At 51.2% G+C, this 13,789-nt stretch overlaps 6 protein-coding genes across 6 annotated transcripts; 3 read left to right on the forward strand and 3 right to left on the reverse strand.

Moving 5' to 3' along the window:
* The first annotated feature begins 1,063 nt into the window (after positions 1 to 1,063).
* Positions 1,064 to 2,362, forward strand: BJY04DRAFT_41170 (A4/G1 family peptidase). The gene has a single exon (XM_073720322.1). It carries the CDS (start codon positions 1,436 to 1,438, stop codon positions 2,291 to 2,293), a length of 858 nt encoding a protein of 285 aa, XP_073572242.1. The 5' UTR covers positions 1,064 to 1,435; the 3' UTR covers positions 2,294 to 2,362.
* Positions 2,362 to 3,335, reverse strand: BJY04DRAFT_41161 (uncharacterized protein). Its single transcript, XM_073720321.1, has 2 exons — positions 3,331 to 3,335; positions 2,362 to 3,275 (listed from the first exon to the last, which is right to left on the reverse strand). The coding sequence occupies exon 2, from the start codon at positions 2,914 to 2,916 to the stop codon at positions 2,431 to 2,433; it is 486 nt and encodes a 161-aa protein (XP_073572243.1). The 5' UTR covers positions 2,917 to 3,275; positions 3,331 to 3,335; the 3' UTR covers positions 2,362 to 2,430.
* On the forward strand, positions 3,309 to 4,850 carry BJY04DRAFT_41172 (Homocysteine S-methyltransferase). The gene has a single exon (XM_073720323.1). It carries the CDS (start codon positions 3,701 to 3,703, stop codon positions 4,748 to 4,750), a length of 1,050 nt encoding a protein of 349 aa, XP_073572244.1. The 5' UTR covers positions 3,309 to 3,700; the 3' UTR covers positions 4,751 to 4,850.
* BJY04DRAFT_41159 (uncharacterized protein) lies at positions 4,851 to 5,293 on the reverse strand. The gene has a single exon (XM_073720320.1). The coding sequence runs from the start codon at positions 5,227 to 5,229 to the stop codon at positions 4,951 to 4,953; it is 279 nt and encodes a 92-aa protein (XP_073572245.1). The 5' UTR covers positions 5,230 to 5,293; the 3' UTR covers positions 4,851 to 4,950.
* A 690-nt stretch (positions 5,294 to 5,983) lies between these two features.
* On the forward strand, positions 5,984 to 7,838 carry BJY04DRAFT_41217 (SRR1 family protein). The gene is made up of 3 exons (XM_073720324.1): positions 5,984 to 6,749; positions 6,815 to 7,582; positions 7,653 to 7,838. The coding sequence occupies exons 1-3, from the start codon at positions 6,268 to 6,270 to the stop codon at positions 7,768 to 7,770; spliced, it is 1,368 nt and encodes a 455-aa protein (XP_073572246.1). The 5' UTR covers positions 5,984 to 6,267; the 3' UTR covers positions 7,771 to 7,838.
* Positions 7,839 to 7,929: 91 nt separating this feature from the next.
* Positions 7,930 to 13,690, reverse strand: BJY04DRAFT_227084 (uncharacterized protein; the record flags this gene model as incomplete). The annotated part of the gene is made up of 4 exons (XM_073718554.1): positions 13,309 to 13,690; positions 13,231 to 13,257; positions 12,742 to 13,184; positions 7,930 to 12,695 (listed from the first exon to the last, which is right to left on the reverse strand). The coding sequence occupies exons 1-4, from the start codon at positions 13,404 to 13,406 to the stop codon at positions 7,930 to 7,932; spliced, it is 5,334 nt and encodes a 1,777-aa protein (XP_073572247.1). The 5' UTR covers positions 13,407 to 13,690.
* Between the last annotated feature and the right edge of the window lie 99 nt (positions 13,691 to 13,789).

Here is a 13,789-nt window from a genome sequence, read left to right on the forward strand (position 1 = left end):
GTTAGAATTGAACTTGAAATAAAGAGGAGGTTATCATAGGGAAAGGAGGAGAGGCCCTCAGGAGGGCAGGAGGGCAAAGTAGGAAAGAGCCAATGACTAGTCTGGGCGAACTTTTTCCTCTTCGTCGGGGTATAGGAGCCGGTGTCCTTGGGATGAGATTCGAGTTGATGGAACTGTTGTTTCTGTCTTCATGGGTTTGCGAGAGTTGGATTTTGCGTGTTGAGGTAGATGGCGATCCAAGTGTGCATCTATATATATATTGTGGACTGAAGGTCTGATGCGCCGGAATGAGGCGGTCAATTTCAAATACACGCCTATTATACCTTGAATTCAAGTTCCACTAAGTTGCAACAAGAGATGTTGTCAAAGTCAAGAATATACTATTACTTTGAGAAAAGTGGTTATGAACCCAAGTGAGGAGCGGCAGCAAGTGGTGAGATGTTTACGCAGATGGAGGAGAGGTGGAAATGACACCCACCCGTAGTCAAAAGAACACAATCGGAGTATTAGAGTCCTACTCAATAGGCTGGATAAAGTGTGCACTGTTTGCAGCATACAAAGGCACACTGAGACGCAGGAATGACAGCCTATGCGAGGAATGTGTACTCCGAACCCCCTCCATTCCAGCCTTCCACCCAGCCTCAGCGGCACATGGCCGGCAAAAGAGAAAGGAGGGGGACTGCGTGTCATATCCTTAACGTTGGACTACTCAGTGTTATGTGAGGAGTGCTTGAGATGTTTGACGTTCGGCTGTATTGGGCTGCGTTGAGGCGCTGCTCGTGGGATATGCCATTATTTAGTGGTTTAGTGAGGGTATTCCGTAGCGCAGCGTTGCGTCTTTTAGATGCTGCGAGTGTAGTTTAGTGATTGCTAGAGGGCATCAGCAAGCTGGTGGCCGAGGAGCACGATGTGAGAGACAAGAAAATCACAAGACATGCTCATCCTTTTGAGGATGACGTGAAACCGACAGCTTCCAGTGGATTAAGTAGGGCTCGAACAGCAGACTTGGAAATAACATTCCTTACCAGAGAGCTTTTACCCACCTCGGCCCCATAACGGCGTGAACCAAGTCAAATCAGCTTTCCCCCGCATACAGCGGAGGGAAGGTAAAAATAACCTTGAGGCTTGACAGGGCTTTAATTGCGCACTGCGTCATATATGTCAGGCATGAGCAAGGCCCAGGCACAATCTTGTTTGGGAGCGGAGATGAGCCACGCGTTTTATCCCTTTTCGGAGGATCATATCGCATCAGTGTCCGCTTGCAATCATCATATGGTAGACGATCACTGTAATGCTCTGGTATAAGACAACCTCGTGAAGAAAAGCTGCATGAGCGGCGTATACTCATTCTCCCTTCGCTTTGGCTCGCTAGCATTGCCTAATCCTGCACTCCTTTCCTCCTGCCCATGTTTCTGTCGCAATCTGAGCCAGCACAATGAAGGTCACCCACGCCCTTCTAGTCGCAGCAAACTTGGCGGGCACTGCCCTGTCACTCCCTCAACTCCAGCCTCTAGGCCCGGCTGCGGGTTCGAACCTCACCTCACGCATTCAAGCCCGCTCCCTAAACCGACAAACACAGCCTTTAACAGCAGCTGCTGGTGGACACGAGGGCGCAGAATCTGGTTTTCGAACCGCCAACACCGCAGCCATAGTTTATAGCAACAACTGGGCTGGTGCTGTCCGCGAGAGTCCACCACCAGGAGGCCCGTACACAGCTGTGAGCGCAACATTCACTGTACCTCAACCGACAGCCGTACCCGGGAACACTGGGATGCAAGCGGGTTCAGCATGGGTGGGAATAGACGGAGACACATACAGCAGCGCAATCCTGCAGACCGGGGTAGACTTTTATGTCGATAATGGAAAGATACATAATGATGCCTGGTTCGAGTGGTTTCCGGACTATGCATACGATTTCAACCTTGCGGTGAACACGGGTGATGTGATCGTTGCCATCGTGGAGGCCTTCTCAGCAAGTGAGGGGGTGGCTATTATCGAGAATAAGAGCACAGGGCAAAGAGCAACGCAGACTGTTAAGGCGCCGAGAGCTGAGGCAACGCTTGCTGGACAGAATGCCGAGTGGATTGTCGAAGACTTCCAGTCAGGAGATACCGTGGTTGCTCTTGCCGACTTCGGAAGTGTGGTATTTACAGGGTGCGAGGCGCGAGCCAAGGATGGGAGCGTGGTTGGATTGGATGGATCCACGATTATCGAGTTGAAACAGAAGGACAAGGTCTTGACTGAGGTTGCCGTGCAAGGCGACAAGACACTAAGTGTTAAATGCAAGCTGTGACGGGGATACTGTATATAGTGGCATGTCCTCTTCTGTGGATAGGCGTTTGGCGTTGTTTCGATTCCTTTTGTTAGCTGTTCAATGGTCGTAAGAACATCCAGGTTACGCTGCATGAGCAACACTTCGAAGTCTTGACTCTAGAAAGAAGCCCTCATATCTGACCCATCAGCTGGAGTTGACATGAGTTGTGGTAGGTCAGCTCGTATCGGCGCGCGTCCCGCGGAGATTCCACGAAGCATTAACCACCACAGCACCCGGTCAGCATCAGCAATAAAACTTATCCTTGAGTGTGTGGTCTCCTTCGCTGTAGAGTTGACAAACGTGCCAGTAGACCTTGCCGAGGCGCGTTTTGGGTCAGCATCGAGCATGCAGTTCGAAAAATGAGAAAGCCGGTAACGGCGTACGAAGCACTTGCCCTTTCGTGTAGACACTAGCGATCGCAGAGAGCTCTTGATTTCAAAGAGCACTGGAGGAAGCCCAATATATGACGACCTATTTTGAATTCGCGAAAGCGGGCACTTGAAGCGAATATCTGCTTCATGCGTTCTGCCACCAAAGCCACCAAGCAGCCTCACAAACCACACAAGTCCAATAGCAAACCAGGCCCCCCACCATCCCACCATTACAGCAGCCAAGCACTAAGGATCATCACGTAAGAACAATCCTAGCCCGGACAACATGCATCAGTCCACGTCGGAAATGCACGTTGCTGCGCCGCATGCGAGCCGCCCAGACGGACTTTTGCAACTCGTTTGCTGGCAGTAATTAGCAGCAGCGTTGTTTGAGCGAGGCTTGCTGTCTTCATGCCCGATTATGAGCTATGTTTGCTGGACTGCTCGCTTGGATCATATTCCACGTAGAATGATGTAAACTCGCACGGTATCGGCGCCTTGCGGGCTGCACGAGTGAGGGCGTTGGGTGCTGCCGCCTTGAGTAGGCAAACTTGGTGGATGGAAACGAACGGGGATCTACGTGTCGGGCGCTGATGTGAGAAGACCGTTAGATGAGGCTGAGTTCAAGGCGTGAGATGTGCTTACCTGAGGGAAACTCCGGCTCGGGTTGAGGAGAGCTCATTATGTGAGTGTTGATTGCTTTTCCAGAAGGGCTGGCAGGATGATGCGGGCAGCGGGGTGGATGCGGAAGGAGCTCGAGGCGACGTGCTGCCTAAGGCTGCATACTCGATAGCACGTATGAGCTTTCTGAACCTTTGCGGCGGGAGTGTCAGAGCGCCATTTTGATAGCAAAATGATCTTGAAGGCTAGTAGTTAACTCGGCCTTTAATTGCTGACGATCATGGTGTCGGCCAGGATGATCGGCCAGCGTTAAGTTATCGATAAGCTGCCCTCTTCCCTGACAGCCCACAACAAACAAACTCACCTTCAATCTTCTCCGAGTCTCGCAAACAACATGCAGATCCTCCTTCTCGACGGCGGTCTCGGCACTACCCTCGAAGCACCTCCATTCAACATCACGTTCACAGAGTCGACCCCTCTGTGGTCGTCACACCTTCTCATATCCTCCCCAGCCACCCTCCGATCCGCCCATCGCGCTTTCCACAACGCCGGAGCTGACATCCTCCTGACAGCAACCTATCAAACTAGCATCGAAGGTTTCGCAAAGACAAACGCGGGTCACACGGCCGAAGATGCGGAACGATACATGCGATCTGCGATCCCTCTTGTCAGCAGCGTGATCGCCTCTGCGAGGCAACAACAACGGCCATGTCGCGTTGCGCTGTCACTTGGTCCGTACGGTGCGACTATGGCCCCTGTCGCGGCAGAGTACACGGGAATTTACCCTGTCCAAATGGATCGGGAGGAAGCGCTGCGACAATGGCACGCACGGCGGCTGAGGGTGTTTGCTTGCGACAATGCGTCGTGGGACGGAGTAGATTATGTCGCGTTTGAGACGCTACGGAGGGCAGATGAGGTGTGCGCCGTCCGCGCGGCGATGTCGGATGTTGTACATGGCTCGCAGAATAAACCCTGGTGGGTATGTGGTGTCTTCCCTGCGGAGGAAGTGGATGAGACGGATGTCAGACGGTGGGTTTGTGCCGCGGTTGGAGCACAGCATGGTCTGCCGCGACCATGGGGGCTCGGGCTCAACTGTACACGGATTGATCACGTTGCAAAGATTGTTTCAATCATGCGTGATGAGATCCAATGCCTTCTCGGTAAAGAGGACGGGTTTGTCGATGAGTGGACTGCTTCCTCGGGGAAACCTTGGTTGGTGCTGTATCCGGATGGTACAAAGGGGGAGAAGTACGACCCTGTCACGAAGACCTGGGTGATGAGCGAGACGGGGGCTGCACAAGAGCCTTGGGATAAAACCTTCTGGAATGTTGTACAGCAACAAACTGAAGAAGACTGGGAAGGGATCATTATCGGCGGTTGTTGTCGCTCCGGACCGGCTGATATCGCTGCATTACGCGGGAGAATCGATGGTGAAGTTGACTAAGGCTCTGCTAACTTCCAAGCTATGATCTAGAACTACGGCGTCATTGTTGGCCCTGAATTGGCCGATTGAGTGAGCAGCTCCTTGCAGTACGGCACATTCCGGCCGATCCAGACGGCAGAGCTGCGGCGCCGAAAATGCTTATCAACTGTATCCAAAAGGCAGTGCCGTAGATATTGATCCCGAGAGACTGGGATCGCTTATCAGTTCTCGAGTGCGCAGTGATAACAGACTACTCCTGACTTAGTTATCGTCGGCCACGCCGTCCCAAAACAACGGGTCTCAGCCACCGACACTTGCTCCCTTGAGAACAGTCCCATTGTCCGGCTGTTGTCGGCCAATCCCTGCGACCTCGTGGCGACCCGTCGGAGCGGTCTGAGATGATCAGCAGCTCCTCGCATTTGGAAAGTTGCGGCACAGTCATGAGAATGTCCCGCGGAGGCGATCCTAAGTGACTGGGCCCCAAAGCTCAGCCGCGGCATATCCGCTCTGGCGGTCTCCGCAGTCAGCACGGACGATCAATCATGAGGCGCTGAGCCAGCCTGCACAAGGATACAGCAGACAGACATTATATATCACCGAGGTCATCTGGATACTATAAAGTAGTTGACGCTACCCCGATCCATCCCATTGTGGTAGCTCGTGCCCGGAACATTCCACGTACGAGCATAGAGTTCAAGTCAGCCAGCCCCCAGCTCCCGCATAAACATTCTCTATAAGGTTGCGCGCGTTGTTAGCGCGCGCACTAAGCAGACTAGAGAGTCTAAAGCGCATGCCGGCCCAACAGAACGAGGCGATGCACGTAGACTATGGACCACAAGCCAAACAATAGGATTCTTCGCTCCGGGCCTCCGCGATATGCGAGTCAAATTGCCTACATGACATGAAAGCCAAGTCGACCGAGCCCTGTTTAACTTTGCGCTGGCTCCAAACACATCCCTACCTCGACTAGGAACCCAACCGCCAGGGCTGCCTGCGAGCTCGTCTAAACAGAATCCCGGAAAAGAGTAGCAGGATCAGGGCAAAGCGGACGCACGGCCACTTTCCTAATCAATCGTTTAATACGTATGTTTCCCCCAAGCGACCAGTCGCTCCTCCCCAACAATCCCGGCAGCTTGGATCGCAGTTTATAGCGCTCCTCCGGCCCAGGAAGAGGTGTGGAACTGGTCTTTCAATATATTCAAGCGGTGAGACCAGACAAGCAGTACAAGTGCCTTGGATTTGGACAAACAAGAGGGCAATAAAAAGCAAATCCTTTCAGTGAAAACCTGGATAGTCGGTTGACCCGCCAGCGTAATCGTTTGCTTTGCTAACTTAGTCCAGTTTGAGACTGAGACTGCGATCCTTGCTAGTGTGGGAGGAGAATGACTGACTGTCAGTCAGTCAGATGGTCTGAGAGCCGCTGCTGTGTATATAAGTTGCGATAGATCACTTTTCAGCTGTTGGCCTTTGCCAAAGCTAGTCCTTATATCTCCGGGACAATCCTTGTTTACTTGAGCTTTGACCAAAAAAAATAATCCATGCCTGCCGCCCAAATGGACCGTCCTCCTCCCCTCACTCTCCAAAACACCCTCCCCTCACCACAACAAGACCTCCCTCACTCTTTGCACCAGAAAGCACACCCAGAAATACTCTCAGACCCCGAAACAACTGAGCATGATTCTGACCTCTCCTCCTACTCCCTTCCCACAACCCCCACCTCCTCCGCCTCAACCCACAGCCACGACCACGACCAAGACCACGACCATGACCATGACCGCGACGATGACGAAGACCATGATCTCGACGCCGACGAAGAAAGCGAGATCCTGACAAAAATCCACGCAAAACTAGCCCAAATCCAGAGCATCTACGACGCCGGAAAACCGCTTTTCCCGCGGCAGTTGCTGGGAAAGCTTGACCAGCAGATTGACGCGGGCGAGCAGGAGGTCCAAATTCAAGACCTGGACGGCGTCAATCATGCGTATAGTCTTGTTGTACCGGGGTGGTGTGCGGATTTTGCGTATGTCCGGTTCTTTTTCTCTCCTATGTGGAAGCAAGACAAAGAAGACTGAGAATGATCTACAGGACAAGCTACCGCATAGCCTATAACTCAATCCAGAATTTGACCTGCATCCATCCGTCTTTCCCCGAGATATCCCTCCGCGACACATCACCGGTCTCGATATGCTATACCTCTTCGCCAGAGTATTTTCCGAAGGCAGCGTATGAGGATGTTGAGGCTGCCTTTGACCGGAATCAGAAGAAGTGGGCAGAGAGCCAGACTTGTGCTACGTTGGTGCAGAATCTGAAGGACCTGATGAAAGATGGAAGGCTAGGCAGGGGGAAGGTAAGAAAGATCGTCGGGTTTGGACTGGGCAGTTTAGCGGCTATTGAGGAGGAGACGGGTGGAAATGCGAGTGGAAGAGGACATGGCGGGAAGGTGGGATTGGGAGATGGGTATCATTGCGTGAGGGCTCACGCGCAGCATGCTGCTATAATGACGATTGCACAAACGCTCTTGACGAAGTGGAATGCAGCAACCTCAGCCTCAGAGAACGACAATAGGGTGAACGAGGAGTATTTGATTGAGATTTACGTTCAGGATCCCGCCTACACCCCCATCGATCACACACTTCTCGAAAAAATCAACATAAAACCGTTAGAGGACCCAAAGGGCTTTCTAGAGATTGACTCGTCAACGCTCGTCTTCAGCGTAAGCCCTAACGTCCCCGTCAAACAGGTCGTTGCAGATGTATGCTGGCCCGCAGCTATGATCTGGAACACAGTTAGCTTGGAGGAGAAAGAGTCGCAATGGGAGAAGAAGGTGCGAGATGGGGAGGAATTTTGGGTGGTGTATGTTCTACTTCCCCTCCTCTTGCGAGTTTTTAGAGCTGTGGTATGCTGATGGATGATGTACGAATAGGCCATTTACGACCGATCCAGATTCGACAAGGGTGAGGGATATGGTAACTGGCTATACTAGTGTTGCCTTGAAAGACTCGGATGAGTTCTTCGGTGATTTGACCATTTATGCGAGGTGATATGGTAGGATTATAAGTTATTTTTATGGATCTGGATGTATGTACTCTTCGGGGAGGCAAGGATTGATTTGGTTCAGTTAGCTAGATGGTGCTGATGGCGCGCTGGTTCGAGTACTCTACTTAGTTAACCTGTCATTTATTTTTCTTTATGTGCCAACGCTAATGCGATCGCTGTGTTGTTGCAGTGACTGATCGTGACCTCAATTGTGCTGATTTTCTCGATGGCTGCAACCTCCTGAGCGTGACCATGGAGCTAATATATTGGTTAGTTGTAAACTTGAAGGCAAACGATGTACTTACGACAACTTCGGGGATGCCAGCATTAGTAATGATTTCAATTTCTTTCATGGCCACCCCAGGACCAGCAGAAGTGGTCTGCAGGCTCTTGAATACTGCTTCTTTGGCGCTCCAACGACCGGCGAATGAAGCACGGGGATCGGGTGCCCGAGAGCAGTATTCTTGCTCTGCAGGAGTGAAGTTCCGGTTGATGAATGTGGTGTTATCGATGTTGATATTGTTAATATCTTCGACATCAACGCCAATAGAGGCGTTGGATGAAGGGGTCGCAGTCATTAATTTGAGCATACCTTGAATGTTTTCTGACACCGACTCTGAGTGCTGATTGTTGTCTGTTGGAATAGTCTGGGGCGGCATGTAGACCTTTTCCGATTCGTGGGATATCTGGCCGTTCACAACACGACTGGTGGGATCCAGAAGGAAGTCGCGCATGGCTTCAGGGTCTTTCCATGGTGGTTGTGTTTTGACCTGCACGAGCTTCTTCTTCAGGAGTCGGAAAACAAAAGCCGGTTTAGCTGATCGCTGCCGCTTTGTTACCCGGGCACCGTAGTCCTCATATGTCGACCCTTGGAGCGAGGTGAAAAGATACTTTGGCGAGACAATAAGGGTAAGAGCACCCTTCTGCCCAAAGCCGAATGAAGTAAGCAGGGTAGCTTTGATTTCAGGGACCTTCATAGATTCCATAGGGTATACGAGATGCTCAAACTGCTGCAATTGCTCATCGATGTTATCTGCGTTTCGATTTCCTGGGACGACATTTTCCTGTAACATTTGAAGACAGCCGTTTAGTTGCCAAGCACCTGCAGCTGCTTTTGGATGGCCTGTTAGGGACTTTTGACAGACGGAGAGAAGTGGGTTGCCCTTCTGTCGGCCGAGGTGCTCCATCTGAGTGTTAATGACGTCGCCTTCGTTGACTTCATTGGCTTTGGTCGAAGTCCCATGCATGGAGACGACAGAGATATCATCGATGGTCAGACCCCATGTCGCCAAACTAGCTCTGATGGGGGAGACCGAAGGATCTAAGCGGCGAATGTCATTGCCCCAGCCGTGCTGTGCCTGTCTTATCCTTACATTAGAATCCCCAGAGCGTTGCCGATCGATTTTTGTGTTAATTTCTGCAACCTCATGGTCAAAGGCCGCACGCCTGAAAGCGAAATCAAGCAAAGGCGAGTGCCTAGCCTGGCCTGTCTCACGAGCTGCTGTCAGGATACCCTTGCCCGGAGCTGCAATGGAACGCCCAATCTGGTCACTTGCCGTGTGTGTATACGCCACAATCCCATATATTGGCAGCCCCATCTCAATCGCAAGCTCAGCACTCATCAGGATCTGTGCGCCGCACCCCGCAGACTCAGCAAAACCGCTTCGTGAGCTGGCGGTTGGGCGGGAGACGTCGGCTGCTGTCCTTCCTTTCGCCAACTCTTCAGTGCTGTTGGCGGTGGCTTTGATATTGGCAAATTCGTACGCTAGCTCCTCACGATAATCATCACAGCCACCGACAATGGCTACTTTGCTTTTACCAGAATGTATCGCTTCGCAACCAATGTCCAGGGACTCTATCGCTGTGGCGCATGCGCCTACTGGCGTTTTCAGAGGACCGGCGGCTGACAGAAGTAACATATTGACCCATGCGCCCATGGTGTTTATGAAGTGCTCCAGGATAATATCACCACTCAACTGACGATCGAGATACCGATCCCGATACATGCTCTGGATTACCTTCATTGGTCCACCCCCAGAGCCCAGGCAATTAGCAAGTTCAGAAACATGGATGTGCTGGTAAATTTCATAGGGGTCCTTGATCCCTGCCGATAAAAATGCTTCCGAGACACAGCACAGTGCGTACAGTGTTGTCACGTCAACCTGCTGTACAATGTCCTCGGGGATTCCGTATCGAGCAGGATCCCAGCCGTCAGGGATTCTTCCTGCGATGATTTGATCGCACGGCACAGCCTTCGGAACCATCAAAACTGCCCCCTTTCTGATGCGAACGCGGTAGTTATCAGTATCCAAAATTGGCTGGAGAGTAACACGATCACCATGTCTGAGTTTGAGAGCCTCAGAAGTGGAACTCGATGCTTCGAATGGGGCCATATCTTCTTCTATTGCGATTTCCTGCAAAAATTCTTTGCGAGATGGGTCATAGGAGTCTTGGTTATTGGGTCTGATCAGACGCAAACCAGCATGATCCATAATATGCTTGTGATACTTCCTGAGCACTTGGTCGTCTTGTATAGCTGTTTGTGTCTCTGCATCGATCCAGCCTACGTACGGCTCGCCGTTCAATTGGCCGTCAACATGCTCAATAAGCCCCATCATCCAGGCCAGTTCAATAGCGCCCTCCATACTGAACTCACCTTGATGCTCCATTTCCCAGCGCGTGCGTGCACTTCCCCATGGCCCAAGCTCAGAATACCCCACCACTACTACCACACGAGAAAGGTCAATCATGCCTCCAAGGTCGGGGTGACTCTCGCCCAGGTTAGGCAGTGGCGGAAATGGCAGGGCCAACCTAGCTCGCCTGATGTTTCGTTGTAAGCCGTAATCACGCTGCTGCTCACTTGTGTGCCCAAGGAGTGCCTGATGACGGAGGTCTTCTTCAGCGATGACACTTTGCAGTTTTTGCTTGTAAAACAAGCGTCTGCGTATAGCTGCAATCTGGTCTTTGATATTCCACAAAGAGCCCATTCCACCAGTCAAATCAGCATATATAGGCGCATTTTCAGCAAGAGCAGTCAAGCCTGGAGTCATTAACGCCAGGATATTGAAGGCCATCTCCGCTTGTGTAAAGGTAATGACACCCAATCTTTCCACATCCTCTGCCACAATATTGGATGACTGCATTAGAGAAGTTCCTCTTGTCCAGCCAATAACAGCGCCGCAAATTGTCACATACCGAGACCAGCTTTCCGAGTAAAATCGATTGAACAGAGTTCTCAAGCCAATCTTGGATTCGGAGTAGAAGCCGTCCCCGCCAAATATACCCTCGTTGCACGACATGGGCAAGATTACCATTGTGGGCCTGGTTTCGATGCGCCGCCGCTCCTTCTCCCGACGAACAAGTCCGATAAGACGCAAAGTATTGATGAGCATGGCTCGTAGTGCAAGCTCCTGATGAGAACCCAAGCTGCCCAGTTCTCCAGTTTGCGAGATAGCCGCAAAGGGAATAATGTAGTCCAAGTCCCCTCCGATTGGTGAGCTTGCTCCGTACAGATGCTCGACTAACCTTTCACAATCCTGCTTGCTTGCCTGGTTGAAGGGTAACAGGGTCAAGGAAGCCCCCTTGGCCCCATACTGGCGGTACATTTGTTGATAGAACGGAGCACTCTCTGAGGTGATTGTGCTTGTTGTCACAATGATCTTTGCTCCGCCACTTAGAAGGCCTTGAACAATACGTGCTGCAATTGAGTAGGGCCCGGCCCCGGTGATCAAGACTGATTTGTTGGCATATGTGAGCCCTGTTGTTACTCCCACATCCAGCATGGCATGGTATAGACTCGTAGTTTTAGGATCATATTTCCAGCCCTCTATACCGCGTCGGGTCTTGATATGGACAAGAGGGCCTTCACATACACCCTCGCCGAGTCTTGGAAAACAGGCTATGGCTTCAGGGTAGTGAGTCAGCTGCCGCGGAACCTCCCGGTATTCAATATTGCCTGCGTCTGTGATTGTGGTTTGCGGACCTAAAGGTGGCTGACCGTGAACGAAAAGCGGGTCGAGCGAGAGGGTTTGTCTCCCTAGGGAGCTGATTTCTTCGAGGATGAGGTGAACCCTACCTATGGGTACGTCAGAACAAGCGACAATTTGATTCAACCGAGCCTGGACGATGTCGTAACAACTCTGATCCCAGCGGTTCAAGAGGCTCTGCATGCGCTCTTCAATATGTGGGACTCCAACAATGGAAGGGATAGCACTAATCTCGTTCAATAGCCGGACAAGCTCCTCCCGGGACCAATTCCACCAGGAGTTGTAATCACGAGCTTTTTTAGTGTTAAATAAGGGTTTGATGCCCATAATAAAATGCTCCCCAAGCTCTGAATTCAGAAGACTGACTGTATCTTGCTCAGATATCGGGTGAGCTGCAACTGCTGAGCCCTCTGTTGGGGAATCAGCGTCAAGATGAGGGAACCTCGTCGCTTTGCCCGTTTGCCCTTGGTTAATCTGTGAGTGACATGAGACAGGTTCTTCTGCAGTGACAGCATCCGGAACGGCTAAAGATCGAGTATCACAGGTGTTTATAGTACGATTCAGTGGCACCAAAGTCATACCATGAAAAGTAGCATATTGACTCACTACATCGTCCAGGTAAGCTCGTGCTTCGTCCTCGCTGCCCAGTCGACTCGCAGGCTCCATAGTAGTTGCGAAGCATAACGGTACGATAGAGTGGAGCTTATCAACCCCCCAACGAGAGTTCAAATAGGTTTGGAGAGCACTTTGATTGAAGCCGGCTGGCATCTTGCTCGACATGAATCGGGATATGAGAGAGGACATTGCTTTGCCAGGTTCCCCTCTAAAGTCCGCTTGAAAGATTTCAGCTAAGGTCAACAATGGTTTGTCTTCAACTCCGTCAGGAACACGACCAAACTCGATGATAAGGTCACCAGCCAGCTCATTCTGCAGCGTAGATTTTCCTGTACAGTCAGACGGCGAGCGAGTGGAGAGGCGATGCTGACACACCTCCACAAAGATCTCGGATTGTTCTGTTATCGGAGACCTGATCGAACCGTCGTCGAAGCTTCTTGGCTGTGAGGACGAGAACAATATGACTGGCGGAGAGAGGGATGCTTGCGCTGGGAACGGAGCTCAACAGCGTGTCTTCCATAGGCGTCAAATGATGTTGCGGGTGACTGGGACGCGAAGTGAGTTTGTCTATAGAAGCTGTGGATAACGTTTGTGATACGCTTTCCGACACTGTAGTGCTGTCATATTGATATAATATTTCCGAATGATGCTCACGACACGAAAGAAACTCGCGCTTTAACCACGTCGACGATGGATGAGCCTTCGAATCAATAATGGTGGACCTTTTCGCCATGGTAGATAGAACGGCCTGAGGGCCAATCTCGACAAACCTTCGTATACAAAGATCATTTTGAAGTAGCTGTTGCTGTGTTTCTGCCCTAATCTAATGAGTATATTCGGGCTCAAAGTAAGAGCTGTACGTACCATCGCACGGGAGACGCTAATTGATATCTGAGTAATTAGCTCTTAACTCTTGTAAAGGGACTATTGAAGCCTACTTACGATAGTAACTCAATGAAGAGATCTATGGCTAGCGGTCTTTCTCTTGGTTCAATTCTCGTCTGCGGAGGGGCTAAGCCGTGGACTGGGATCGGGGTCATCGTTGGTTAGAGCCGGAAAGACCCAGGAGCCCGACTGGTAAGCTTGAAGCTGAGGAATGCGGAGCTGAAGGTTCGCAATTGGCGGCAAAGCAGATACAGGCTTGGTCGAACGCAAAGTATTGTGGCTGTCGTTTTGGACTCTGCTAAGCTGGATGAAGAGACATGCAAGACATGCATGACCGTTGAGCCACGACTCTTCAAACTCATGTCGGAGCTACTAAACGCACAGTAAGCATTGAAAAAGGGTTGCACTATGTTGGACAAGGTCAAACCCAGGAGAATTCTCCGATACTCGCAAGGTCCTCGGGGGGTTGAGTATCACAGCTGAGTGGATGGCAGCCTAGGCACGATGGATTGAAACACAAAAGTGCAAGAAAGGCTCT

The sequence above is a fragment of the Aspergillus karnatakaensis genome (genome assembly GCF_047715665.1).
Source record: "Aspergillus karnatakaensis strain CBS 102800 unplaced genomic scaffold BJY04scaffold_19, whole genome shotgun sequence".
In the NCBI taxonomy this organism is placed as follows: Eukaryota; Fungi; Ascomycota; class Eurotiomycetes; order Eurotiales; family Aspergillaceae; genus Aspergillus; species Aspergillus karnatakaensis.

Bases quoted from the DNA above. Each gene is read 5' to 3' on its own strand.
- BJY04DRAFT_41217 (XM_073720324.1), top strand. From the start codon at position 6,268: ATGCCTGCCGCCCAAATGGACCGTCCTCCTCCCCTCACTCTCCAAAAC. The intron at 6,750-6,814 runs GTATGTCCGGTT...AATGATCTACAG, and splicing joins GGGTGGTGTGCGGATTTTGC to GACAAGCTACCGCATAGCCT. The intron at 7,583-7,652 runs GTATGTTCTACT...ATGTACGAATAG, and splicing joins GGGGAGGAATTTTGGGTGGT to GCCATTTACGACCGATCCAG.
- BJY04DRAFT_41170 (XM_073720322.1), top strand. From the start codon at position 1,436: ATGAAGGTCACCCACGCCCTTCTAGTCGCAGCAAACTTGGCGGGCACT.
- BJY04DRAFT_41172 (XM_073720323.1), top strand. From the start codon at position 3,701: ATGCAGATCCTCCTTCTCGACGGCGGTCTCGGCACTACCCTCGAAGCA.
- BJY04DRAFT_41161 (XM_073720321.1), bottom strand. From the start codon at position 2,916: ATGGTGGGATGGTGGGGGGCCTGGTTTGCTATTGGACTTGTGTGGTTT.
- BJY04DRAFT_41159 (XM_073720320.1), bottom strand. From the start codon at position 5,229: ATGCCGCGGCTGAGCTTTGGGGCCCAGTCACTTAGGATCGCCTCCGCG.